Source organism: Tenrec ecaudatus, chromosome 1 (genome assembly GCF_050624435.1).
Source record: "Tenrec ecaudatus isolate mTenEca1 chromosome 1, mTenEca1.hap1, whole genome shotgun sequence".
NCBI classification, from domain to species: domain Eukaryota; kingdom Metazoa; phylum Chordata; class Mammalia; order Afrosoricida; family Tenrecidae; genus Tenrec; species Tenrec ecaudatus.
The window spans coordinates 265,661,720-265,689,296 of record NC_134530.1 but is presented as its reverse complement, the minus strand read 5'-3'; the positions used below and the strand labels follow the sequence as shown (position 1 = coordinate 265,689,296).

The window sequence follows — 27,577 nt, the reverse complement described above, 5'->3', positions numbered from 1 at the left end:
ATGGGTAAAGATGAAGTGAAACTTTCAATATTTGAAGGTGAGATGGTTTTATACGTAGAAAATTCTAAAGATTCCATACATGAAAAGAAAAGTGTAGGAAAGAAACAACAGATTCAGTGACATGGCAGAAGTTTACTATACAAAAGTCAATCGGATTTCTGAATGCCGATGAAGAGAGAGTACTAAATAGGAGACCAAGTAAACAATATCATTTATAATAACCACACAAAAACGAAATACTTAGGTATAAATCAAACAAGAGAAATAAAAAGACCTGGCTGTACAAAAACAACTATAAAACACTACTACAAGAAACGAACAAACAAACAAAAACCCACTTATACAAATTTAAGAATATTCCATGGACAGGGGTAAGAAGGCTTAATATTGTGGAAATGTCAATACTAACTACCAAAACAATCTATAAATGCATTTCCAATTCAGATCCCAGCTTCATTTTAAAAAAATAAATTGAAAAATAATTATTGGAAGGCACCAGGATAAGCAAAGAACTTCTCAAGAAGAAAACGGAACCAGGAGGCCTCTCCTCTCACTTCCTGAGCCGAAGACCCATTACATCGCCACAGTAGTTAAAGCAGCACAGCACTGGCACAATGATGAATACATCGACCAATGGAGTAGAATAGAGAAACCAATTCATCCACCTACAGACACAAACTATCTGACAAAGGGCCAAAAATATTAAATGGCACAGACATAGTCTCTTCAATAAATGGTTAAATGTTTTTTTAAATTAAAATATTTCCCAACAGTTTGACTGGCAGATAATTCACATATCCTATAAGTCAATCGTTCAGTCAGCTCAAGAAGAGGTGTAGACCATCATCACAATCAGCTTTAGAACATTTCCTTTACTCTTGTACTCACTGTTATTAGCTCCCCAGTTCCCTCCAACCCTTCTGGCCACTCCCCCAAGGAACTATTAATCTCGTATGCTCCCTATAGATTTATCTATTCTGGATTTCACATACTAGAAATCATTTTAAAAAATCTAAAACAATAAAAAATTAACACAGATAAAACCTCAATTGAAAAGAAACAACCATAGACTGGAACAACCTTAACTGTAACTCCCCCCTTGCTTCATTAGGACATGTATCTGCCTGCAGCTGTGGCTCTGCTAATGTGACACTGGAAGATTGGCCCTATCACCAACCTCATTGTTCGGAAAAGAAGAATCCACAGCATGAAATATATGCCTCTTAATGATTCTATCATCATGGCATATTAAAAATCTTCTCAAAAGAAGAACTACATCACTGCATTTTTCTTGGTAGAATTCCATTGCCCGCCCCCTCCCCCCCCACACACACACCCTTCATGTTTTAACTCATTGTAAACAAAGCTATTCTGGTTAATAGCAGTCAGTCTGGTTTTATTTCCTGTTATCTAACTTATTGTCAGTGTTAATGCACTAGAAAGCAGATAATCAACTTATTACTTTAGCAGTCTTAATCTTACTCAACTAATATTCTCTAGCTTACAAGCAACCTCATTTTCTTCTGGGAACTAAAGTAAATGGTCTCCGTGGCAGGTATTTTCTTTGCGACTCAGAGGTACTTTTTACTTCTTCCTGAATTTGTAGTTTTATTATGAAGGGTTTGGGGACCATAAATCTAAACCCTCTATGTGTAGCATCACTGTATTTTGTCATTATCATATTGTCTTAAAAATATCCCTCTGAAAAAATAGAGGGAGCACTAGAACGGACTGTGACTGCATAACTCATCTTGGAGGCGATTTAACCGTGGGAGGGGGATGTTAAAAATTTGATGTGGCATGATTGTACAATTCTTCTTGATATGATGGAATAACTGGATGATTATATGATATGTAAACGACTTGCCTATTATATATGTATATAGATACATATATGAAGCTAATAGAAAATCCAGGAACAGATACATACATATATGTGGACATATTCTTTGCCACAAGTGCTGTGGGGAAGGAATGGGATTTTCAATAAAGGGTGCTGGGCCAACTGATCGTCCATATGAAGACAGTGAATCCTGACCCCAAGCTCACACTACAAACCATAAACAATTGTATATCAATTATAGAGCAAAACATAAAACAATAGAACTTCTCAAAGCTAATGTAAGAGAATAACATCCTAGTCTTAGAGTAAACAAAAATGTAATTGACAAGACTTAAAGAACATTATAAAGAGATAGATTAATAAACACAATGTACTTTAATGAAAATTATGAACAAATACATGGTTTAATAGTTAAGCACTCAATTGCTAACCCCAAAGTTGGCAATTTAAACTCCCACACTCCACAGGAGAATGATGTGGTGGTATGCTTCTGTAAAGGTTACAGCCTTGAAACTATAAGGCAGTTCTGTCCTGTCCCATAGGGTCCCTAGGCATCAAAAGTATCTTGCTGGCAATGGGCTTTGCTTTATTTATCATAGGGCCACTATAGGTCAGAACTGACTCAACAGAAGTAGGTGCAGGTGATTCATTACTGATACTATGAAGATGATGTAGAATCAAGTCATAGAAGAATTGCAATGTATATTTCTGATCAAAAATATTTATCTATACTGCATTAAGTAGGTCTATAATTCATTCTGACAAACCAAAAAGAAAAAGCTGGCAAAAGAAAAGGTTTTCTTTTCCTTATGAAAAATCATCCTGAATAGCCACTACATATAAAAAAGGAATGATGAGGTGGAAAAGGGGAACCGATTACAAGGATTTACATATAACCACCTCCCTGGGGGATGGAGAACAGAAAAGTGGGTGAAGGGAGATGTCGGACAGCGTAAAATAAGACAAAATAATAATTTATAAATTATCAAGGATTCACGAGGGAGGGGGCAGTAAGGAGGGAGGGGGAAAATGAGGAGCTGATGTCAGGAGTAAGTGGAGAGCAAATGTTTTGAGAATGATGAGGGCAATGAATGTACAAATGTGCTTTACACAACTGATGTATGTATGGATTGTGATAAGAGTTGTATGAACCCTACATACAATGGAGTACTATGCATCGCTAAAAAGCAGTAATGAATGCAGAAGAACTGGAGGAAATTATGCTAAGTGAAGTAAGCCAAGCACAAAAGAAAATGCACAACATGAGTCTGCTGAGGTAAGTTTTCATATATATATATGTATGTATATATATGAACAGAAAGGTAAGTGCAAAAGGAGCACAGGGATACAAACACTCCAGGGGTGAGGTCCAGGTAGTATGGCAGGGGCGAGACCAAATCCAGGCGTACATATGGTAGCCAACTAAACGGGGGTGGAGGAAGGAAAGGGGAAAGAAAAAAAAAAAGATGTGTGATGAGAGAATAAAGCACTGACCCACCCAAGGGGAGGGTCTTGTTTTTGTGTCCACAGGGAAAGAGGGGCCAGATATAAAGTCAGTGCCAGACGAATGCAGTGTGCCGGCAAGGAGTGGGGAGCCAGAGGAGGGGCCTGAGGGCTCGGCACCCATAGCAGCTACATGGCCAACTGCCCCTCACCCCAGAAAAATTTACTTGAGAGGTCAGCACTGAAGCTGCAGCTAGAGGAGAAGGGCATGTTTGATTGGAGCAAATGGGAGCAAATGAAGGGGGAGGAAGAGAGAGTGGAGCACATCCTGGCCCATCAGGCCTGGAGGACGATATCCCCGCTCTGATCAACCAATGGACACAGTGGACAATATGGCTGATCCCACTACGAGACACACCGTCCATTGATGACCCAGGGCCCTAAGGGGGACAACACTGGAGACTCAGAGTCGGGACTAGCCCAGACTGACCCTGTGCCACTGAGGCAGAGCTACTGTAGAAGCAGAGCAGGGAGCCCACGAGGGAGTACAAAGGACAGACTCTGGGGCCAAAGCATGGTACCCAATCGGATCTGATTGAAGGACACGCCTAGAGATAAAAAATTCAGACCTTGATCTATTTATAGGTTTTTCTTTCTTTTAAAAAATTGTCTTTCTTTTAATTAATTTATTCTTCTATGGGTAATTGGTTTCCTTTTTTATTGTCATCGCTGTGTTTTTACTCATTGCCTATCTTGCAATGTCTTGATTTTTGGTGCATATTATTATCTCTACAGATCTATCTAGATAAGATAGACTGGATGAATAGTCTGGAGGAGAAAACAACGGGACCAATGGTTCCGGGGGGACATGGGAGAGGGGAATGAGGGGGAAGGAGGTGGTGCTGACCAAACCAGGGACAGGGGAGCAATAAGTGATCCAAAATCAGTAGCAGGGAGGGTGTGAGAGGCCTGGCAGGGATTCAGCAAGAGTAAGGTAACCTGGAGAGAAATTACTGAAACCCAAATGAAGGCTGAGCATGATAGTGGGACAAAAGGAAAGTAAATAGAGGAAAGAACTAGGTGACAAAGGGCATTTATAGAGGCCTAAAGACTGGAATGTACATATGTAAATAAATTTACATAAGAATGTGTGGGAACAGATCTATGTGCATATATTTATAGGTTTAGTATTAAGACAGCCGATGGACATTGGGCCTCCACTCAAGCACTTACTCAATGCAAGAGCACATTGTTCTATTAAATTGGCATTCCAGGATGCACACCTTCCTGACACAATTGCTGAAGAAAAATGTGTGCATAAGCAAATGTGGTGAAGAAAGCATATGGTGCCCAGCTATCAAAAGATATAGCGTCTGGGGTCTTAAAGGCTTGAAGATAAAAAAGTGGCCATCTAGTTCAGAAGCAACAAAACCCACATGGAAGAAACACACCAGCCTGTGTGATCACAAGCTGTTGAAGGGATCAGGTATCAAGCATCAAGAAACACCAAATCATATCATTGTAAGTGTGGGTATGTGCAGAGTGGAGAATCAAAGCCCATTGGCAGCCAACCGGACACCCCCTTACTGAAGGGTTGTGAGGAGGATATGAGCCAGTCAGGGTGCAGGGTAGCAATGACAAAACATATAACTTTCCTCTAGTTCTTAACTGCTTCCTCCCTGCCACTATCATGATCCCAATGCCACCTTACAAATCTGGCTAGATAAGAGGGTGTACATAGGTACAGATAGCAACTGGAAACACAGGGAATCCACGACAGATGACTCCTTCGGGACCAGTAGTGAGAGTGGTGATGCCTGGAGGGTGGAGAGAATGTGGGGTAGAAAGGGGGAACTGATTACAAGAATCTACGTATAGCCTCCTCCCTGGGGGATGGACAGCAGAGAAGAAGGCGGGAGGGGGGGGCAGACATCGGACAGTGTAACATATGACAAAATAATAATGTATGAATTATGAAGGGTTCAGGAGGTAGGGGGCAGTGGGGAGGAGGGTGGGGGAAAATGAGCAGCAGATATTAAGGGCTCAAGTAGAAGGCAAATGTTTTGAGAATGATGATGGTAACAAATATAACACAATGGATGGATGTATGGATTATCATAAGAATTGTACAAACCCCCAATAAAATGATTTTTTAAAAGTTGTATGAACCCATAATAAAATGATTTTTTAAAGGAATGGAACAAATTATATGCATACAAATATAGACAATGAAACACTACTAGAATCACTCCCCCAACATTCCTCAAAATAGCTAAAAGTAAAAATATCGACAATCCCAAGTTTGGCAAGGATGTAGAGCAACTGTGCATTTGCCTCACTGCTAGTGGGAGTGTAACTTACTATACCATTTTAAGAAAACTGCCTAACAGTATTCACTAAAGCTTAAAACATTTAATTCCACTTCAAGGATATGCCAAACAAAATAAGGAAGTATATCATAAAAATATGGAAATGTTCATTGCGACATATTCAGAAATGTCCATCAACAGTTAAATGCATAAGTTACACCATCTTTATACAATGGAAAATGCACTTAAAACAAGAAAGAATAAGCTATTGCTATATCAGTATCATAGATTAATTTCACAAATATCACACTGAGCAAAATAAGGCAGACACAAAAGCACACATATACTAGATAAATGAAAAATGATTCAAATACAGAAGCAACTAAATAACTAAATTAAGATAATAAAAAGCAAAAAGCTGTTTAACTTTTAGTGAAAAGATAATGACTTGAAGGAACATACAAGCCACAAACTATAGATAAATGAAACTTTAATAAGTATTCAAGTAAACTACAGGAAGGCGGAAGAAAACAGAGGAGCAAGAACAACTGAAAGCAAAGAATAACCAGGAATCAAATCAAAACAAGAAAGTGACAGACTTAAGTCCTAATACAGCAATAATTATGTTAAATAAGTGGTCCTAATATAACAATGAAAAAACAGAAACTGGCACACTAGATTAAAAATCATGGCCTAGTTATATGGAAGGAGATGGAAGGAATACACAGAATCACTGCACCAAAATGAACTAGTCAACCTTCAGTCATTTCAAGAGGTAGCATGTGATCAAGAACAAACAGTACTGAAGGAAGAAGTACAAGCTGAACTGAAGGCATTAGCCAGGGGGGACTGGGGCAGGAAAAAAAAAGGCATTAGTCAAAACAAGGTTCTAGGGATTGATGGGATACCAATAGAAATACTTCAACAAGCTGATGAAGTACTGGAAGCGCTCACTTACCCGTGCTAAGATATTTGGAAGATAGCTCATTGGCTAACTAATGGAGAGAGATCCATATTTGTACCTATTACAAAGAAAGGTAACCCAACGGAATATGGAACTTATCAAATAATATAATGTGTATCACATGCAAGTATAGGTGTATTGAAGGTCATTCAGCAGTCCATTGACAGTGAGCTCTCAGAAATTCAAATTGGATTCAGAAGAGGATGTGGCACAAGAGATAGCATTGATGCTATCAGGTGGATCTTGGCTGAAAGCAGAGAACACCAGAAAGATGTTTACTTGTCTTTTACTGACTATCCAAAGGCATTAGGCTGTGGGAGTCATAACAAACTAATTAGAACCTTGAGAAGAATGGGAATTCCATTACAGTTCATTGTACTCATGTGGACCCCATACATTGACCAAGCAGCAGTCAACTGAACAGAACAGGAAACACTGGTTTAAAATCAGTAAGCGTGCACATCAGGGTTCTATATTTTCACCATACTTTTTCAATCTGTATGGTGAGCCAACAATCCAAGATGCTAGACAGACTATTCGAAGATTGCATCAGGATTGGAGGAAGGCTGATTAACAACTTAAAATACAGAGATGGTTCAACCTCGCTTGCTGAAATCCAGGGAGACTTGAAGCACTTGCTGATAAACATCAATCACTGCAGCTTTCAGTATGGATTACAACTCAATGTAAAGAAAGCCAACATCTTCACAACTGCACCAATAGACACCATCATGATAAATGAAGAAAAGATTCAAGTTATCTAAGATTTCACCTTAAAAAATATTTCATCTTGCTTGGATACACGCTAAATGCATGTGGAAGTACCAGTCAGGAAGTTACACAAACCATTGCAAAGGATAAATATGCTGTCCGGATTTCTCTAAAGTGTTAAAGAGTGAAGGGTTTCCTTTGAAGACTAAGGTGTGCCTGACCCAAGTCCTGGAATTTTCAATTCCCACAGGTGTATGCAAAAGTTGGACATTAAATAAAGAAGGGCAAAGCAGAATGGATGCAGATGACTCACGGTGTCGGTGAATAATACTGAAAGTACCACGGTCTGCAAAACATCTACCAAATCTGACTTGGAAGAAGCGCACCAGAATGCTCCTTGGATGCTAGATAGCGAGAGATTGTCTCATGTACTTTGGACATGTTATTAGAAGAGATAAGTCCCTGAAAACAGATCTCATTCATGGTAAAGTGGACGAGCAGTGAAAGAGAGGAAGAGCTTCGAGGAGATGGATTTACAGGGTGACTACAAAAATGAGATCACACATAAAAACAATTATGAGGATGTCAGGACCAGGCAGTATTTTGATCTATTGTACATCGATAAGGTGGCTAGAGTTAGAATGGACTACATTCTACAACAACAATATACTCTATTCAACAAACTCACTTAAAATATAAAATTATGTGCAGGTTGAACATAAAAGAATGAAAAAAATCATGAGAACATGCTTCAAAGAAAAGCACCATGACTGTGATTGTACAGCTCATTTTGGGGTGATTCAACCATCCAGGGAGGAAATGTTCTAGGATGGATGTGGTGGTGATTGTACAATCTCCCCTTGATATGACTTAACAATTGAACTAGTCAATTGTATAATATGTAAATTGTGTGCCAATAAAATTGCTGGTAAAAAGGAAAGCATTAGTGACTATATACTAATATCACACAAACTTTAGAACTATAAAAATTACCAAAAAGGGATTTTAAAAATAGTAACAAAAGGTTAAATCTATGAAGAACATAGGAACCCTAAATGTTGAGGCACTAAACAACACAGATAAAATATTTGTGAAGCAAAAAACAATAAAACATATAAATATGCTTTTATAATTAGTGACTTCTCTTTCAAGAATTGAAAAGAGAATTAAGCAGAAGAGCAGAAAGGATATAGAAGACATCAACACCAACAACAACCAGCAGGAGCTAATCAACACTTACAGACAACTCTACCCAACAATAGCAGAACTGTTTTTTTTTTTAAATCACTGTATTAGGGGCTCGTACAATTTTCATCATAATTCATACATCCATCCATTTTGTCCAGCACATTTGTATATTTGTTGCCCTCATCATTCTCAAAATATTTGCTTTCTACTTGAGTCCTTGATATCATCAGCTCCTCATCCCCGCCCTCCATAAACTCTTGATAATTTATAAATTATTATTATTTTTCATGTCTTATACTGTCCAATGTTTCCCGTCACCCACTTTTCTCTTGTCCATCCCCCAGGGAGGCCATTATATGTAGATCCTTGTAATCGGTTCCCCCTTTCTACCCAATCTTCCCTCTACACTCCCAGTATCATCACCCTCACCACTGGTCCTGAAGGGATCATCTGTCCTGGATTCCCTGTATTTCCAGTTCCTATCTGTACCAGTGTACATCATCTGGTCTAGCCAGATTTGTAAGGCAGAACTAGGATTATGATAGTGGGGTGGGGGGGGCACGGGAGCATTAAGGAACTAGAGAAAAGTTGTAAGTTTCATTGTTGCTACACTGCACTCTGACTGGCTCATCTCCTCCCTGTGACCCTTCTGTAAGGAGATGTCCAGTTGCCTACAGATGGGCTTTGGGCCCCACTCCGCACACCCCCTCATTCACATTGATAAAATTTTTTGTTCTTTGATGCCCGATACCTGATCCCTTCGACACCTTGTGATCACATAGGCTGGTGTGCTTCTTCCATGTGGGCTTTGCTGTTTCTAAGCTAGATGGCGTCTTGTTTACCTTCAAGCCTTTAAGATCCCAGATGCTATATCTTTTGATAGCCGGGCATTATCAGCTTTCTTCACCACATTTGCTTATCCACCTGCTTTGTCTTCAGTGATCATTTTGGGAAGGTGAGCATCACGGAATGCCAGTTTAATAGAACAAAGTGTTATTGCATTAAGGGATTACTTGAGTGGAGGCCTAATGTCCATCTGCTACCTTCATACAAAACCTATAAATATATGCACTTAGATCTATTTCCCCATCATCATATAGAAATATTTACATATGTACATGCCTTTATAGACCTCTATAAATGCCCTTTACCTCCTAGTTCTTTCCTCTATTTCCTTTCATTTTCCTCTTGTCCCACTATCATGTTCAGCCTTCATTGGGGTTTCAGTATTTCCTCTCAGTTATATTACCCTTGATCAATCCCTACCAGACCTCCTACACCTTTCTTGCCACTGAATTTGGATCACTTGTTGTCCCCTTGTCCCTGGGTTTGTTAATACCACTCCCTTTCCCCCACTTCCCCTATCCACTGTCCCCAGAACTGTCGGTCCCGTTGTTTTCTCCTCCAGATTGCTTATCCAACCTATCATATTTCAACAGACCTGCAAAGATAATAACATGCACAAAAACAAGACAGAGCAAAACCAAGCAACAATATACAACAAAACAAAAAACCAATGACAAAAAAAGGAAAAGCCTGTAAATAGTTCAAGGTCTGTTTTTTGAGCAGTAGGAGTGTTTTCTGGTTGAGTCTGATGGAATGTCATGCCCTGGCCCCACAGTCTATTTTTGGTACTCTCTCGGGACTTCCTTGCTCTGCACCCTTTGCTGTTCTGCTGCATGCCCTTAGTGTTTTGCCTCGGTGGAACGCACACTTTTTTACAGTACTCAAGATAGATCACATATGGATCATAAAACAAAAATAAATTAAAGAATAGGACTGAGATCAAACAAAGTATGTTGTCCGACCACCACACTGAAATTAAACAACTAATGAATAAAAAGGCAATTAGAAAAAAAAACACACTTCTAAATAATCCACAGGTCTAAGAGGAAGTATAAAGAGAAATGAAAACACCCACTCACACTAAAGTGAATGAAAATAAATATGTGATTGGTTTTTTGTGCCAACCTGGCCAATAGGAACATTTGTGATTAATCAGGTCACAATCTGATTGGAGGGTAAAGAGAGAAATGGCTCTGCAAGGCTTGCCCCCCTCTCTCTTGATTGGAGCGTGCTGCTGCTTCAGCTAGTTCTCTGCCTCAACCTGTGAGCTGCACTACCTGTGTGCCAAGCCAACCCATGGATCATGTTGCCAAAGCTTGAGACTCCTTTGATACTTGCTTTGCTACGCTGCTGGTGTGTACATCGCTGGGGCTTGGGCTTGAGGCTGGTGGATTCTGTAGCCTTGCATTGCTTGCATTCGATATCCCATCAAAGCCTGCTTCGCTAAGCTCTGGAGCTACTGACTGTAGGTAGTGAACCACCCTTCTGTTTGTTGCCTGTGGTCAGACTTTGTTTGCCTTGCCAGAGGGAGGATTCCACTCTCTGCTTCCTTGACTTTAGACCCAGCACCCCAGATGAGTTGAAGGACTTGCAGTATCTCAAGTGAGCTCACAGAAGTGAGCTGAACTGAACCTTTGTACTGTTGTGTGGACTAATTGGCTATTACATTCCTTTTTGCTGTATAAACCTATCCTTTTTGTTTCTCTGGGAAACCCTGCCTAATATAATTACCCTGCATGTTATATAGCACTTCATACATACATTAGAGAAGAAGAAAATCTTGGATCAATAATCTATCTCAAGAAACTGGGAAAGAATAGCAAAATAAAACCAAAGCAAGCAGAATAAAGAATACAACAAAGAGAAAAGCAGATAATCAGTGAAGCAGGAAGCAGAAAAAATAGTGAAAAATCAATCCAACAAAGAGCTGATTCTTTGAGAAAAAAAAAACCCAGTAAAATTTGAAAATCATTAATAAGCCTGATAAGGGGGGGGGTGACCTAAATGATCAATTAAAAAAATTAAACAAGGGATATCATTATAGTGTTTGTAAAATAGAAAAGATATCAAGGCACCGCAAATTTGTACACAGTGAGGTCTGTGGGGTCGGCCCCAATCCCAACTATGTGGCCACCCCACCCCCACTCTGAAGAATGTACTTCAGAGGACAGCACTGAAGCTACAGCTTGGGAAGAGAAGCATGTCTGATTAGAACACACAGGAGAAATGAAGAGGGATGGAGAGGAAGGGGAACACACTCTGGCCCACCAAGTCCCAAGGGCGATATTCCTGCTCAGAGCAGATAATGTACAAAGAGGACCATAGTGCCAGCCCCACCACGAGACACGGTGCGGGAACTGTGCCCAATGTGACCCCCCACCACACTGGGGCTAAACACTAAGGGCGTGCAACAGAACAGCCTGGGGAACAGAGCAACAAAGTCCCCAGGGAATACCAAAAGTAGACTTTGGGGGTAGTGTGGCACCCCATCAGACTCGACCGGAAAACACTCCCAAAGGCCAACAAACAGACCTTAAACTATTTATAGGCTTTTCCACTTTTGTCAGTGGCTTTCTTTTTTGTTGTTATTTCCTTTTTGGTTTTGTTATTGTTTTGTTGGTTTTTACTTCCTTTGTTGTTTTGTTTGGCTCTGCCTGATTTTTGCACTTATTAATGTCTCTGCATGTCTATCTAGATAAGATAGACGGGGTAAACAATTCCAAGATGAAAAGAAGGGGGCCAATGATTCTGGAGGGATATGGGAGAAGGGGAGATGGGAGAAAGGAAGGTGGGGAATGGGGGGACCCAAGGACCAGAGAACAACAAGTGAACTAAAATCAATGGAGAGAAGGGCATAGGATGCCTATTGGGGCTTAATCAAGGGCAATGTAGCAGTGAGGAATCAGTAAACCCGAATGAAGGCTGAACATGATGGTGGGACAAGAGGCAAGTAAAAGGAAATAGAGGACATTTATGGAGGTCTAAATACAGGCATGCACGTATGCAAATATATCTATATAAACAATAGAGAAATAGATCTATGTACTTATATCCATGTTATTAATTAAGGTAGCAGATGGACATTGGGTCTCAACTCAAATACTCCCTTAACATAAGAACACTTTGTTCTAATAATCCGGCATTCTATGATGCTTACCTTCCCACATGATGCTGAAGACAAAATGGGTGCACAAGAAAATGTGAAGAAAGCTGATGATGCCTGGCTATCAAAAGATATAGTGTCTGGGGTCTTAAAGGCTTGAAGAAAAATAAGCAGCCATCTAACTGAGAAGTAGTAAAGCCCACATGGAAGAAGCACATCAGTCAATGTGATCATGAGTTGTCTATGGGATCAGGTATCAGGCATCTAAGACCCAGAACAAAATCATACCCATGGCGGAGACAATGAAGTGGAGACCCAAAGCCCATCTGTAGATAATTGGACAACCCCTCACAGAAGGGTCATAGGAAGAGATGAGCCAGTCAAGGTACTGTATAGCCCTGATGAAACACTCAACTTTCCTCTAGTTCTTTAATGCTTCCTTCCCCCAACTATCATGACCTCAATTCTACCCAATAAATCAGATTAGACCAGAACATGCACACTGCTACAGATAAGAGTCTGCAACACAGGGAATCCAGGATAGATAAGCTCCTCAGGGCCAACAATAGAGATCCCAGGAGGATAAGGGGAAGGTGGGAGGAGAAAGGGGAAATCAATCACAAGGATCAACATATAACTTCCTCTCAGGGGGACAAACAACAGAAAAGTGGGTGAAGGGCGACAGAGGATGATGTAAAATATGAAAATAATAACCTATAACTTATCAAGGGTTCATGAGGGAGGAAGGGGGGAAAATGAGGAGCTGATATCAAAGGCTCAAGTAGAAAGAAAATGCTTTGAAAATGATGATGTTAGCATATGTACAAATGGGCTTGACACGCTGGATGAGTGTATGGATTGTGATGAGAGATGTAAGAGCCCCCAATAAAAGTATTTAATAATAATTATAAAATCTAGGTTTTTTTTTTTCAAAGAAATGCTATAGGTTACAGATAAATAAATCCGAACAGGTACTTTTTATAGAAAAGAAAGAAGAAAGGGGAAATATAAAGGATTTAAGAAAATAAATTATTCTAATACAAATATACCTGCCCACCAATAAATGTTTTAAAAAACACTGAACCTGTGCTTCCTTTAAAAGTCAGTCACCATTGCTACACTGCACCCTGACTAGCTTGTCTTCTCCCCGTGACCCTTCTGTAAGGGGATATTCAGTTGCCTACAGATGAGTCGTGGGTCGCCAATCTGTACTCCCCCCCATTCACATTGATTTGATTCTTTATTCGTGGATGCCTGAAACCTGATCCCTTCGACACCTCATGGTCACAAAGGCTGGTGTGCTTCTTCCACGTGGCCTTTGTTGCGTCTGAGCCAGGTGGCTGCAATATACAACTGTCCTCTAGTTCCTAAATGCTTCCTCTCTCCCCCATTATCATGATCCCAATTCTACCTTATAAATCCAGCTAGACCAGAGGATCTACACCTGTACAGAAAGGAACTGGACACACAGGGAATCTAGGACAGATGATCCCTTCAGGACCAGTGCTGAGTGTGGTGATACCTGGAGGGTGGAGAGAAGGTGGGGTAGAGAAGGTGGATAGAAGGTGGGGTGATATCTGGAGGGTGGAGAGAAGGTGGGGGAGAAAAGGTGGGGTAGAGAGATGGTGGAACGATGACGATGACAAGGATCAAGATACAACCTCTTCCCTGAGGGATGGACAACAGAAAAGTGGGTGAAAGGAGACATCAGACAGTGTAAGAAATGACTAATAATATTTTATAAATTATCAAGGATTCATGAAGGAGTGGGGATCAGGGAGGGAGGGAATAAACTGAGGAGCTGATACTAAAGGCTCAAGTAGAAAGCAAATGTTTTGAGAATGATGATGGCAACAAATGTACAAATGTGCTTGACACAATGTATGGATTGTGATAAGAGTTGTATGAGCCCCCAATAAAATGATTTCTTAAAAAAAAAAAGTCACTGAGAACAGTCTCATATAGACGAGAAGGTAAGGGAGCACAAAACTAGATGGCTAGAAATGGAAACTATGAGTTGTGAAAAGTGTGACCAATGTCACCAAACCATCTGCGTAAAAACCTCATGATAAAATACTATGATTATTATTTTTAAGTTTCTTGAAACAAGTAAGAATGGTAACATTTCATACAAAAACCTTGGGACACAGCAAAAGCTGTTTCAGAGGGCAATTTATACCAATCGATGCACATTTAAACAAATAGGAGAAAATTTTCAAACCAACATTTTATCACAACACCTCCAACAGCTAAAGTAAAGGCAAAAATATAAACTCTCCAACAAAAACAGGAAAAAAATCATAAAGATTACAGTGGAAATAAATGAACTGGAGAACAGAAAAACAAGGGAACAAATGAATAAGACAAGAAGCTGGTTTTTGAAACGATTAACAATACTGACAAACTGCTCGCAAACTTAACAAAGGAAAAGAAAAAGATGCAAATATCTAGAATTAGAGATGAAAGGGGTGACATCAGAACAGATCCAAATTAAATAAAAGAATAATACACATTACCACAAAAGACTGTACTCCAACAAACTTGATGATTTAGGAGAAATTGAACAATATCTAGAAATACACCTACTACCAAAATTAATAGATGTAGGAAACCTTAAGAGACCAATAATCAAAGAAGAAATAAGGAAGGTCTTTAAGAAATCCCTAAGCAAGGAAAGCCCAGGAGCAGATGGCTTACCAAAGGAATTCTTCTAAGCATTCAAAATGAGCTGTCACCAATTTTACACAGACTATTCTAGAATATATAAACAGACATCAAACTCTCAAATTCCTCCTATGAAGCTAGCATAACCCTAATTTCCAAACCAAGAACTGACCCAACAAAGACAGAGAATTACAGACCAACATTTCTCATGAGCATAAATACAAAAATTCTCAACAAAATTCTAGTCAATAGAATCCAAGAACTTATTAAAAAACACTTCATCAAAATTAAGTGGGATTCAGTACCAGGGAAGCAAGGATGGTTTAACATTTGAAAAACAGTCAACATAATCCACCACATAAATACAACAAAGAATAAGAACCATATTATCATATCATTATATGCAGAAAAACAGTTGACAATGGCAAACACCCATTTCTAATAAGAAAATTCAATGAAATAGGAATAGAAGGGGAACTCCTCAACATAATTAGGGTTATATGTGAACAGACAAAATCATATTCATTGGGAAAACACTGGCCACATATCCCCTGGTAATGAGACCTCGACAAGGGCGCCCTTCATCCTCACACTTCTTCAACACTGTGCTGGAAGGCTTAGCCAGAATCATTGGAAAACAAAAGAAATCAAGGAACTACAATTGGGCAAAGAAAAACTAAAGCTTTCCTTATTTGTAGATTATTTGCTTTTACAGAGAGAGAACCCATAAAAAGACTGTTGAGAACATTTGAGGGATTTGGTAAAGCAGCAGGATACAAGATTGACAATCAGAAATCAATCAGATTCCTATATGGCAGTGATGACAGCTCCAAAAGACATCAAGAACATATCATTTACAATAAACAAAGAAGAAATACCTAGGAATAACTAAAGAAACAAAAGACCTACGTAGCAAACCACAAAACATTATTACAAGAAACCAAATGCAACCTACCGTATACACTCGTGAATAGCCGAGTTTTTCAGCACATTTTTATGTAGTTTGTGTGGTAAAATTAGGTGCCTTGGCTGATATTTGAGTTAGCTTATATGTGAGTATAAGCCAACCCGAATATCCACGGAGGCACCTAATTTTACCACAAAAACTGAATTAAAAATGTGCCGGAAAAACTGGGCTATACTCTAGTATATACGGTAATCCAATTAGTAGGTGAGCAAAGAACATGAATAGACAATTCATAAGGGATGACACTGGAAAGGTTAATGGACACATGAGGAAACGCTCATGAGCACTAGTCATTTAGGAGATGCACATGAAGACAATGAGATACTGCCTTATGTCTAGAATAATAAGCCAGTTAAAAAAAGAGAGAACAAATGGTGTACAATGCTGGTGGGCAACCATTTCAAAAGCAATATACCGAAAACAATTGGGCCTGTCCCAGAAAGAATTAAGAGACAGAACATTAACAGACATATGCTTCCCCGTGTTCACTGCAGCACAATTCACAATAACAAGAAGATGAAAACAGCCCACGTACCCATCAGTAGAAGCGTGGATAGTGAAACACTGGTACACGCACACAAGAGAATGCTATGCATCCCTGAAAAAAGTATCAATGAAACACCTCATGACACAGATAGACCTGGAAACCATTATGCCGAGTGAAGTTATTCAATCAGAGAAGGACTGATATTGTATGAATCTACTATAAGGAGAGACAGTAAGAAAGCAGGCTTCTGCCCCCAGTCATGCAATCTTCTAATCCTGTTTCCCAAACAACAGAGTACAGAGCCTACTTAGTGCCCACGAGCCACATATCACTCCCTTCATACGTACATCAACTTTGACAGAGAAGCTCTCACCTCAGCTGGGCGGAGGGTCAGAACCATTCAATGGCTGCCATACAACATTGTTCTAAGGTCCCCAGTAATCAACAGACACTTCCACAGAGTGATAAACAAACCTTACTGGAAATGCAAGTCGAGATGAGGGGTAGAGGGCAAGTATGTCTCAGGGAAGGTGATTATTATTTCTGTTGGTGGGTAAAACAGGAGGGGAAACTTCTCATGTGGAAAAAAACAAAACAAAACAAAGCCACTTACCATACATAGACCCCAAGGTGAGAATACACCCTGTACTTTGTTCCTAATTGGAGACTTTTCATTTAGTTTCCATTCCGCCCTGGGTGACCCAGGCTGTGTGCTATAGACCACTGGGATTCTAGACGCTGTTTTCTTCTAGGTGCACAGCATTCTTCATAGGTCACACTGGCAGTGTTCTATGTGAAAACCCAACTGAGCAAATGGGGCTTTCCCTCAAAATCACCTGTAGCAGATTTAAGGAACTAGCATATTCCATTGGCTGCTATCCCAAAATTATGGATTTGGGAGTCGTTAGATTTTGGTTCAAATCTCTTTCTTTCATGTTGTTCAATGAAAGGTGGGTAGAAACTACCATATAGTTACTGTTTCATTGTCCTCCTTGCTTTCTTATGATATGTATTAATCTGATAGGCATGGTGCATGATTCCATTTATATAACATTTGTGAAATGATAAAATTATAGCTCTGTTGAGGTTAAAAGTTGCCAAAGGTTATGGAGGGGATGGAGACAAGAGGGAATTGTGTATCGCTTTAAAAGAGTAAGATAAGCAACTCCTAATGGGGATGGAAATGTTCCGTATCCTGACTGTACCAATGTCAGTGTCCCGGCAGTGAGAGTGTTCTACAGTTACCACTGAGGAGACTGGATAAAGGGGACACAGAACTGTACCCTTCAAAAAATTTTTATTTTCTTAACAACTTCAGGTGAATCTAAATGATCTCAAAACACAAGTTTAATTAAAAAATACAATGGAAGTACCATACTGTTTCAAATTCAATGATCAATCCAGGCCTTTGTTTAACACATTAAAAAGTGGATTTTTATTGAAGGCTGTCAGTTCAAAACAAGAAATTACTTGAATAGTTTAAATATTAAGAAATGTAAAAATATGCTATTTATACATTTGAAACCTAAACAATTATCCCTTAAATGAGTTCCCTTTTAATACAAGATCTGACATAGGAGGAATTTACTCTGGAGGCCTACCTTGATAAATGATCCTGTTAACAGCTAAAACGATTAGCCTCTGCAGTCGCTGGGCTAGCTCTGTTTCAGTTGCCCGGGTAGGGTTTTCTTGGCTCATTCTCCGCTGCATCAACATACGAAGCTCATCACTTGCCACTGAACGCATTTTTACCAGAAGTGAATCAGTTTGCTCAAGGGGAAATTTTCGAGGTCCTACAACCATAAATTAAAACATCAAATGTCAATGTTAACAAAGAAGCAGTCTATAACCTCACCAAGTAAACTATTTTTATTGCAATTTTTGATTTTCAGACCATCAAAAGAAGCTTATTTAACATGAACTTACACAAAGAAAAGACTGGTTAAGAGAAAGTGATTTTTACTCCTCTTTAAAGAAGGGTATGCTACTTACAAATGCTAAAGAAAGAATGTACAAAATATATGACAGCGCTTAACATGATAGATTTCACTGGCAAAGGCTGATACTTCTGTATTAAATAGGCTTAAATTGTTCAGAAGGTTTTACTATTTCACTTCATTGCTTCATCCTTATCATCAACAGATTTTTACAGCACTTATATTTTCACCAGAATGTTACTGTTTTTGGATTATTAGTTTTGAAAAGGGTGAATTGTGACAAGGTAAATATCAGTCAAAGAAAAGTACAGAAATAAAAAAAGACTAATAATATAATCCTAATGATTTATTATTAACCTGATTTGAGGCATACACATAAGTTAGAATTCAATCCTATGAAACAATTGTATGCAGATGTTTGCTCAGATGAATAGGTAGGAGTAACATTCCCGTGCCGCTACTGCACATGCTCCAGGAGATAATACATAGGCAACGGACCCAGGTGAAAATATGGGGATGACTCTTGATTCAACAGGCTGATAGAGTAGGGAATTGCAAATTAAACATCAGAACCAAAATATCATCTTGGTAAGTCAGGAATAATGGAACCCTTCATTGGAACTGAAGCTTCATTCTAAATTATGAAAACATAATGGTCATAAGTGGTGTCTACAAAAATTAATTACATATGAGTAAGTTTTGATAATAGATTTTAATGACATCCTATAAGATATTAAATATTCTAACAGCATCTTAGACTGGCCAGTATTTTAGTTAACTCATCAGTATCCTTAATATGTGAATACAATTTGGAGAGTAGAATCATCTTTGAAGCAAAAACGTAGCAAATAAGAAAAAAGATTCCTTTCCTGGGTTCATTCAAGAACAACATTGGCAGACAAAGTCCCTATTATATGCAATTTCTTTCTAATGTCTACATCTCTGACAGTTTTTATGGTACATAAACAATTAATAATCACCAACAATTACAAAGCAACAATGTAACATATATAGAGATATTTTATAAACCGGATTAATAAGAACACAATTTAAATAAAGGAATTATGTAAAACGGGAAGCAATGATAGGAGACAGGTCCTAAAAGAGCAAATATGGGTTAAACAGTGGGCAGAGGTGGCGCAGCCCCCAAAGATAGGGTGCAGGGCTTCCATTCCGGGCATCACTACTTCTAGGCCTCTGAGGATCTGTAAATTGAAGCAGCCACATCGAGTGACTTTTAAGATTTTTAAAATCAAGCTTGAAATTTGTAGAATTCTGTAAAACTTATATGGCTTTCAGCAACGGCATTTCCCTGTCATTAGGTGCTAACAGTGACCTAATGTACAACAAGCAAAACACTGCTTGCTCCGGTACCATCCCCATCACTGTTCTTATGCTTGAGTGCACTGTAGCAGCACTGTGTCAAGCCTATTGTTGAGGGCCTTCTTCCTTGTTGCTGCCTTCCTACTTCACCATGCCTGATGTCCTTCTCTGGGGACTGGTCTCTCCTGACAACATGTCTAAAGTACACGAGAAGAAGCTTGCTACCTGTGCGTAAGGACCATGCTGGCTGTACTTTTTACAAGGCAGTTTTGTTTGTTCTTTGGGCATCCTACAGCACTTTCAACATTCACCAGCACCACCATTCAGATGCATGATTCTTCTCCAGTCTTCCTTATTCAATGTCCAACTTTCACATACGTATGAGGTGAATGAAAATACTATGGCTTGGTCAGGCTCCCCTTAATGTTCCAAGTAAACATCCTTGCTTTTCAACACTCTACAGAAGCCTTGTGCAGCAGATTTACCTAATGCACTGTGTCATTTGATCTCTTGACTGCTTCCAGTGCTGCCATGAGCATTGATTGTGGATCCAAGCAAGGCAAACTCCTTGATAACGTCAATGTTTTTATCCATTTTTCATGATGTAACCTATCGGTGCAGTTGTGAGAGCTTTTGTTTTCTTCAGATTGAGTTGTAATCCACACTGAAGGCTGCGATCCTCATCTTCATCAGCAAGTGCTTCAAATCGTTCTCATTTTCAGCAAGCAAAGTTGTGTCACCTGCATACCATACATTGTTGACAAACCTCTGTCCAATCCCGATGTCACATTTACCTTCAGACAATTAAGTATCTCCAAATAAATCAGCTTCTCTGATTACTTGTTCAGCATACAGATTGAATAAGTATGGGGAGAGGACAAAACCATGTCGCACACCTTTTCAGATTTTAAGCCATGCAGTGTTCCCTTGTTTTATTCATACAAATGCCTCTTGATCCATGTACAAATTCTCGATGAGTATAAGAAGTGTTCTGGAATACCTATTCTTCCTAAGAATATCCATTGTTTACGATCCACACAGTTGAATGCCTTTGTACAGTCAATAAAACACAAGTAAACATCTTTCTGGTATTCTCTGCTTTCAATCAAATTTCACCTAACATCAGCAATGATATCCCTTGTTTCATGTCTTCATTCTAATCCGGCCTGAACCTTGGGAAGCTCCCCGTCAATGAACTGCTGCGACTGCAGCTGGGTGATCTTCAGGAAAATTTTGCTTCTGTGTGATGTTACTGATTGTACTATGGTTATTGATAGTATTCTTTGAGCACTCTGTTGCAGCACCTTTCTTTGGAACAGGTACAAATATGGATCTCTTTTAGTCAGGTGACCAAGCAGCTGTCTTCCAAATTTCCTGTCATAGATGAGTGAGTGCTTCATTAGCTTGTTGAAACTTCCATTTACTTAGAGAGGTTGAAAAAGATTAGCCCAAGTTTAGTATTTGGCTAGAACCCACTTCCATCAAGTTATTCTGACTCAAAGCAACTCTATCTAGGGTTTCTGAGACTATACATCTTTTAACAGAGCACATAGCTCACATTTCCCTGCAGAATGGCTGGTGGGTTTGAGTCACTGACCCCATGATTAGCAGTCCAGTGCGTAACTTACAGTCCCACTAGGGCTCTTTTATGACAGACTAGAGTCATCAAAAAAATGAGAAAATGGGCTAGTAGGTAAAGGCTACTCAGACAAACAAGTTTGAAGCTATGCTGGACTCTGAGAATCAGGGTGATAAAAATGCTATTATTCAATGAAAGAGAAGGCTGACTTGGAAACAGTATAGACCAAATAGGAAATGGCCAGGTGGCTATTGTGTTAACTAAGGCACAAGTTGATCAGACATTATGGAAGCTAAATGGCTTTCTTTCTTGCTTCAGGACCTTCACATAAGCCATTCACTCTAGCTTCAATGCTTCCTTGTGCTAGCTTCATTCACATTTTTTCATGTCTATATAGAAATCTCACTTTCTCAAAGGTTCCTCCTAATCACTGATGTTGAACTACATTACCCTGTAATATCTATTCCCACTTTTATGTTTCCCACTACTTTATAACCTATACAAGGGCAGAAACTGTGTCTGCTTTTCTTCAGAATATTTCTAATACTTATCCCCGTGTTTGGGCATCTGGAAGATACTCAAGAAATAGCTAATTGAGAACAGTATTGGAAAGAGTGAAGAATAGCCGCCTCTGAGAAGATCATCTTAAAATAGCTTGACTTTTTACATTAAGAAATATATATGGAGAGCAAATGCTTTGAAAATGATGAGGGCAATGAATGCACAGATGTGCATTATACAATTGATGTATGTATGGATTGTGATAAGAGTTGTATGAGTCCTAATAAAATGTTTTTAAAAAAAGAAATATATGAAAATTAGAGTATTTCCTAACTTGATGAATGAAATAGTGAAAATCATTGAAAATATTTAAAATCTGAATGGTATAACTTGGAAGGTAAGGCCACCTTCCATCTATAATTATTAAAATATTATTTCAGTACTCACCAGCAGTGCTTTTCTTTTTTTGAAACATTGCATGATGGGGAGTGGAAGGCAACTGAAATAAATCCGTCAGGTTTTCAGAGTCCTGGTTTGCAGTGGTCCTTATGAACTCCACAGCAGCCTGGAGAACTCTAAACTGTAGTGCACTAGCCATAGCTAAAAAAAGAAGACACTAGATGGGTTTCAAGCTATTTGTTGTTCGTTTTTACAATTAAACTTATTTTTATATTTTATTTAAATAGCTAATATTGCTTCATTAATTTAAAGGTGTACATTAAAAATTTTGGTAAACAAAAAATCTTGTTGGTAGTAGACATTTTAAAACCAGCAATTTAAAAGCAATTTCGAGGTGCCACTATGCAAAATTCAATGGAAAAAGACTGCCGTAATTCACAAATGTATTTCATTGTATTATACCGAGGTGTTATTCCTTTATTTTTGCCGATTAAAAAGGCTTCTTTTAAAAGCAATAGTCTGATCACAAAATTAAGATAAATATTTTTAACAAAAGTTTCAAAGAAAAAGATTCAATTCATATAACATTTTTTACTATGATCCAACTCCCCACAAACCACAAAATTCGATCTTACTTTGTGTCCTCTTGTTTTTGCTGTTTTGAAGATATCCAAGCAGTACAATAAGGTCTTCAATCACCCTAAAATACTGTGAGCCCGAGGAACTGCAAGCATGAATTGTAACTGCCTTGAAAAGTTGCTGTATATCACAAGCAAGCAATTTGTATTCATTCAAAGGGATGCTAAAGATAAAAGAAAACAAAAACAAACAAAAAAGATAAAAGAAAACGGGACAAAACTAAGAACAACAAAAAAATTAATAACAAAGCATGTGTAAGAATAAGAGCAAATCATTTCAAACAAAGACAATTTGGTTAAATTCCCATGTGACCAACATTCATTAACCATTTAATCATACACTCAATACTTATTCATGCTTGTGTTATGCTGGATTATTTTGTAGTATTATACAAGTGTTGCATGCTAGGAGAAATAACACACTTTTGACTATTGTCAAAAAATGTACTGTCTTGCAGAAGACCAGGCGAGTAAGGAGATAACTATAAATAGTAAATGATGGCAAATGTTAAGTAAAGATTAAAGCAGGCAGGTTTTTCTACTACACTTAAGGTAGAGTGTGTGGGTGTCAACAGGAATATTCTGAAAATATTACTCAAAATATTTGAGTAAATCAACCAGTATCACTGAATTTCATTTTATAAGTTAAAATTATTTTAATGCTAAAAATGCTTTAAAAATATGTTAAGCACCAAATAAATAATAAATATATATGAATTCATCCCTTCTGTCCCTCAATTTTTAATTCTGACCAGCTATCTCAGTGTGTGGTACTGAACCTAAACCCTTCTCTCTGACTTTGTTTTGCAAATCAAACTAGGGTTCTGAATGATTGTCTTTAACCACCTGATAAAGAGAGCAACTGCATTTTTAAACTATCTTTAAAATGAGCCTATGTCTCTCTAATCCTCAATTTTCTATTCCAAGTGTCAGCAATTTCCTTTTAAAAATCTTTTTAAATTGGGATTTAATAGATGCATCACATCATTCCACAATTAATTCACATCAAGTTGTACTGTACGATTGCTACCACAATCAGGTTCCACACATTCTTTTCCTTCCTGGACTCCTTGACATAGAAGTTCTAGCAATTTCTGTATTGAAAATGACTCATAGAAAACGCCACCCTCAAAAACATCCTGGAGATAATCCTGATTCTTGGAATTAGCCAAATTGCACATCCCACACACAAAGGTACTCCCTTGACTAGACCTACAAAATCTTGCTAGTCTGCACAGAGTAGAACTTTTGACTCAGGTCAGAAGCCCCTCTCAGGTTTCCTCCAATAAACCTGACTCCTGCCATTGAGTCTCTGTGTCTACATGTATTCCAAAACTTCACATACTATATTCTAATTAAGATGATTTTACAGAACTTTGTACAATGGATATGCCTTTTTTTTTTAAAAAAAGGGACTTTAAATAGCTGTTCAACAAAATCTGAGCTAAGTACAAGAAATCCCCCTTTGGTCTAGAGTAGGGATGGAGGACAGCTGGCATAAAGGATGTATAATGCCTAAGAAATTATCAATACCAACTAACATCACACACTTCACCAACCAGGAAGTTCCAGCTATCACGTTGTTTGGCTGTTGGGTGCCGGAACCAGTTCCTACTCATAGCAAGCCTATGTACGTCCGAACAAGCCACTGCCCAGTCCTGTGCCATCCTCACAACTGCCCGTGTTCTTGTTTGATCCCACTGTTCCAGCCACGGTGTGAATCCATCTTGTCCATGGTCTTCCTCTCTTTTGTTTCCCTTCTACTTTCCAAATTATGATGTCCTTCTCCAGGGATTAATCTCTCCTGATGACATCTCCAAAGTATGTAAGAAAAAGTCTCTCCATCTTTGCTTCTAAGGAGCACTCTGGCTGTACTTCTTCCAAGACAGATTCGTTTGTTCATTTGGTAGACCACAGCCCTTTCAATATTCTTTGCCAGCAGCATAATTCAAATGAATCGATTCTTGTTAGTCTTTCTTCTTCACTGTCCAACTATCACATGTATACGAGGTGACTGAAAATACATGGCTTTGGCTAGGTGCATCTAAGTCTTCAAAATAACATCTTTGCTTTCCAATACTTTAAAGAGGTCTTGTGTAATGTAGGATGGGGTACCCCCCAAAAAACCCATTATTTATTTTTCAAAGCTATATATAATTTTTTTTTAACAAAACAACCTTATCACCTTCAAAGTACTCTCCATTACACTCAATACATTTATCAAATCTGTGATTCCATTCTTGGAAACAGTTTTCAAACTCATCTGTTTGGATGTCTGATGGCACCTCCCTCATTTTTTCTTCACCTCTTCTACTCATCAAATTGCTGTTCTTTCATGTCTCTCTGCATTCGCAGAAACAAAAAGAAGTCGCACGAAATGAGGTCAGGTGAGTAAGGTACATGGGGCAAGGCAGGCAGGCTGTTTTTGACAAAAACTGGCACACTAAAACGGTTGTGTGAGCAGGTGCATTGTCGTGGTGGCAAAATCAGTCCTGTATGCCACAAATCAGGCCTTTTTTGTTGCACATTGTCATGCAATTAAAAAATCATTTTATCGAGGACCCTTCCAGATATATATATATGTATATATATATATAAAACTGGGGGCTCTTATCACAATCCATACATACATTCATTGTGTCAAGCACATTTGTACATATGTTGCCATCATCATTCTCAAAACATATTCTTTCTATTTGAACCTTGGTATCAGCTAAATTCCCCCCTCCCTTGCCATGCTCCCTTTCTCAAGAAGCCTTGATCATTTATAAATTAATCTTTTTTCATGTCTTAAACTGACCGATGTCACCCTTCACCTACTTTTCTCTTGTCCGTCCTCCTGGGAGCAGGTTGTACGTAGATCATTATGATCAGTTCCCCCTTCTCTTCCCATCTTCCCCTTAACCTCCTGGTATCACTACTCTCATTATTGGTCGTGAGGGGTTTATCTGTCCTGGATTCCCTGTGTTTCCAGATCTTATCTGTACCCATGTATATGTTCTGGTCTAGCCAGATTTGTAAGGTAGAAATGGGGTCATGATAGTGGGAGTGGGGGGTGGTGGAAACAGTATTAAAGAACTAGAGGAAGTGTATGTTTCATCAGTTCTATATTGCACCCTAACTGGCTCATCTCTTGCCTGTGACCCTTCTGTAAGGGGATGTCCAATTGTCTACAGGTCGGCTTTGGGTCTCCACTCTGCACTTCCCCTCATTCACATTGATATGATTTTTTGGTCTGGATCTCTGGTGCCTGATACCTGATCACATCCCTCATGATCACACTGGCTGGTGTGATTCTTCCATGTGGGCTTTGTTGCTTCTGAGCTAGATGGCCACTCGTTTATCTTCACTTTTAAGACTCCAGAGGCTGTAGCTTTTGATAGCTGGGCACCATAAGCTTTCTTCACCCATTTTGTCTTCAGCGATCATGTCAGGAAGAGGAGCATCATGGAATGCCAGGTACTAGTAGAACAAAGTGTTCTTGGTTACGCAATCTTTTCAGAACCTCTAATAGGAAGCTTGATTAACAGCCTGACCTATTGGAACAGACTCCAAATGCACAATCCCCCTCACATCAAAAAAAAACAACTGAGCCTTGTCTTGATCTTTGATTTCACTTGATGAGCATTTTTGGGGCAAGGTAGTTATGGTGTCTTCCACTGGCTTGACTGATGTTTGTTTTCTGGTCATCCGAAAGCGCCATGTCTTGTCACCAGTAATGACTTTGGGGACAAATGTCTGGGTCGCTTGGGAGCTGTTCTTTCAGAGCATGGCATGTTTCCTCTCGGTACTCTTTTTCCTGGTCAGTCAGAACCCGAAGCACAAATTTCACAGTAAACATTCTCATTCCAAAATCTTCCATTAAAATTTGTGGAACTGAGCTCCAAGATAGTCCAGATAATGTCCCCATATCTTCAATGGTCCTTCTTCGATCTTTGAGCACAAGTGCACAAGTTTTGCTGATAATTTTGTCCCTTTGGGAAGGTGACAGGTATCCAGAAGGTTTGTCAGCAATCAACATTTCACATTTTTTGAAACGAGAAAACCTTTTGTACACTTTATTTTTTTCCCACAGTGCTGTGCTTGTAACATTGCAACAGTTTCTGTCGCATTTTTCTCGAGCAGGAAACAAAATTTCACAGCTGCATGCCATTCTCTTAAATCGGCCATCACAAAAAAAAAAACGAGAGTTTTTTTTTTTTTGAGCAAAACTACTTTTTTTTTTTTTAGCAAAACTACTACTTTTATGAAAAAATGCACTGTGACCATAGAGAACTTTAGCAGGCGACACCACTGGGTGTACTAACTCAGAGGGAGTTACTCAGAGCTTTCTAGTAGGAAAAATGGATACTACAAAAGCTCCACCCAGCAGTGTCCCCAGCATATTTACTCAACTTACCTGATGCAATACTACATTACTGGTATTTCAAATACCAGCAGGATCACCCAAAGTGAACAGGTATCAGTTGAGGTTCCAGACTAAGAACAGACTATAAGAAAGAATAAGCTGCCAACTTCAATATATCATTTGGTCTCTCAACTGATGCTTCCATGAGCATTGATTGTGAATCCAAGCAAAAAGAAATCCTTGAGAACTTAAACCTTTTCTTGATTAAGGTGTTACCTATGGATCCTTTTTGTGAGGTATCTATAGTCTATGTGACTTCAGCCTATC

The 27,577-nt window shown here is 38.9% G+C and overlaps 1 protein-coding gene across 1 annotated transcript in view; it reads right to left on the bottom strand.

Annotated features, from left to right (window-relative positions):
* Nucleotides 1-27,577, bottom strand: part of LYST (lysosomal trafficking regulator) — a 264,929-nt gene that overhangs the window by 113,087 nt on the left and 124,265 nt on the right. The window contains exons 27-29 of the mRNA XM_075532181.1: nucleotides 22,900-23,066; nucleotides 22,313-22,465; nucleotides 18,127-18,318 (exon numbers count right to left, since the gene is read on the bottom strand). Of these exons, the coding sequence (XP_075388296.1) occupies nucleotides 18,127-18,318; nucleotides 22,313-22,465; nucleotides 22,900-23,066 (512 nt within the window). The remainder of the gene's footprint in view (nucleotides 1-18,126; nucleotides 18,319-22,312; nucleotides 22,466-22,899; nucleotides 23,067-27,577) is intronic.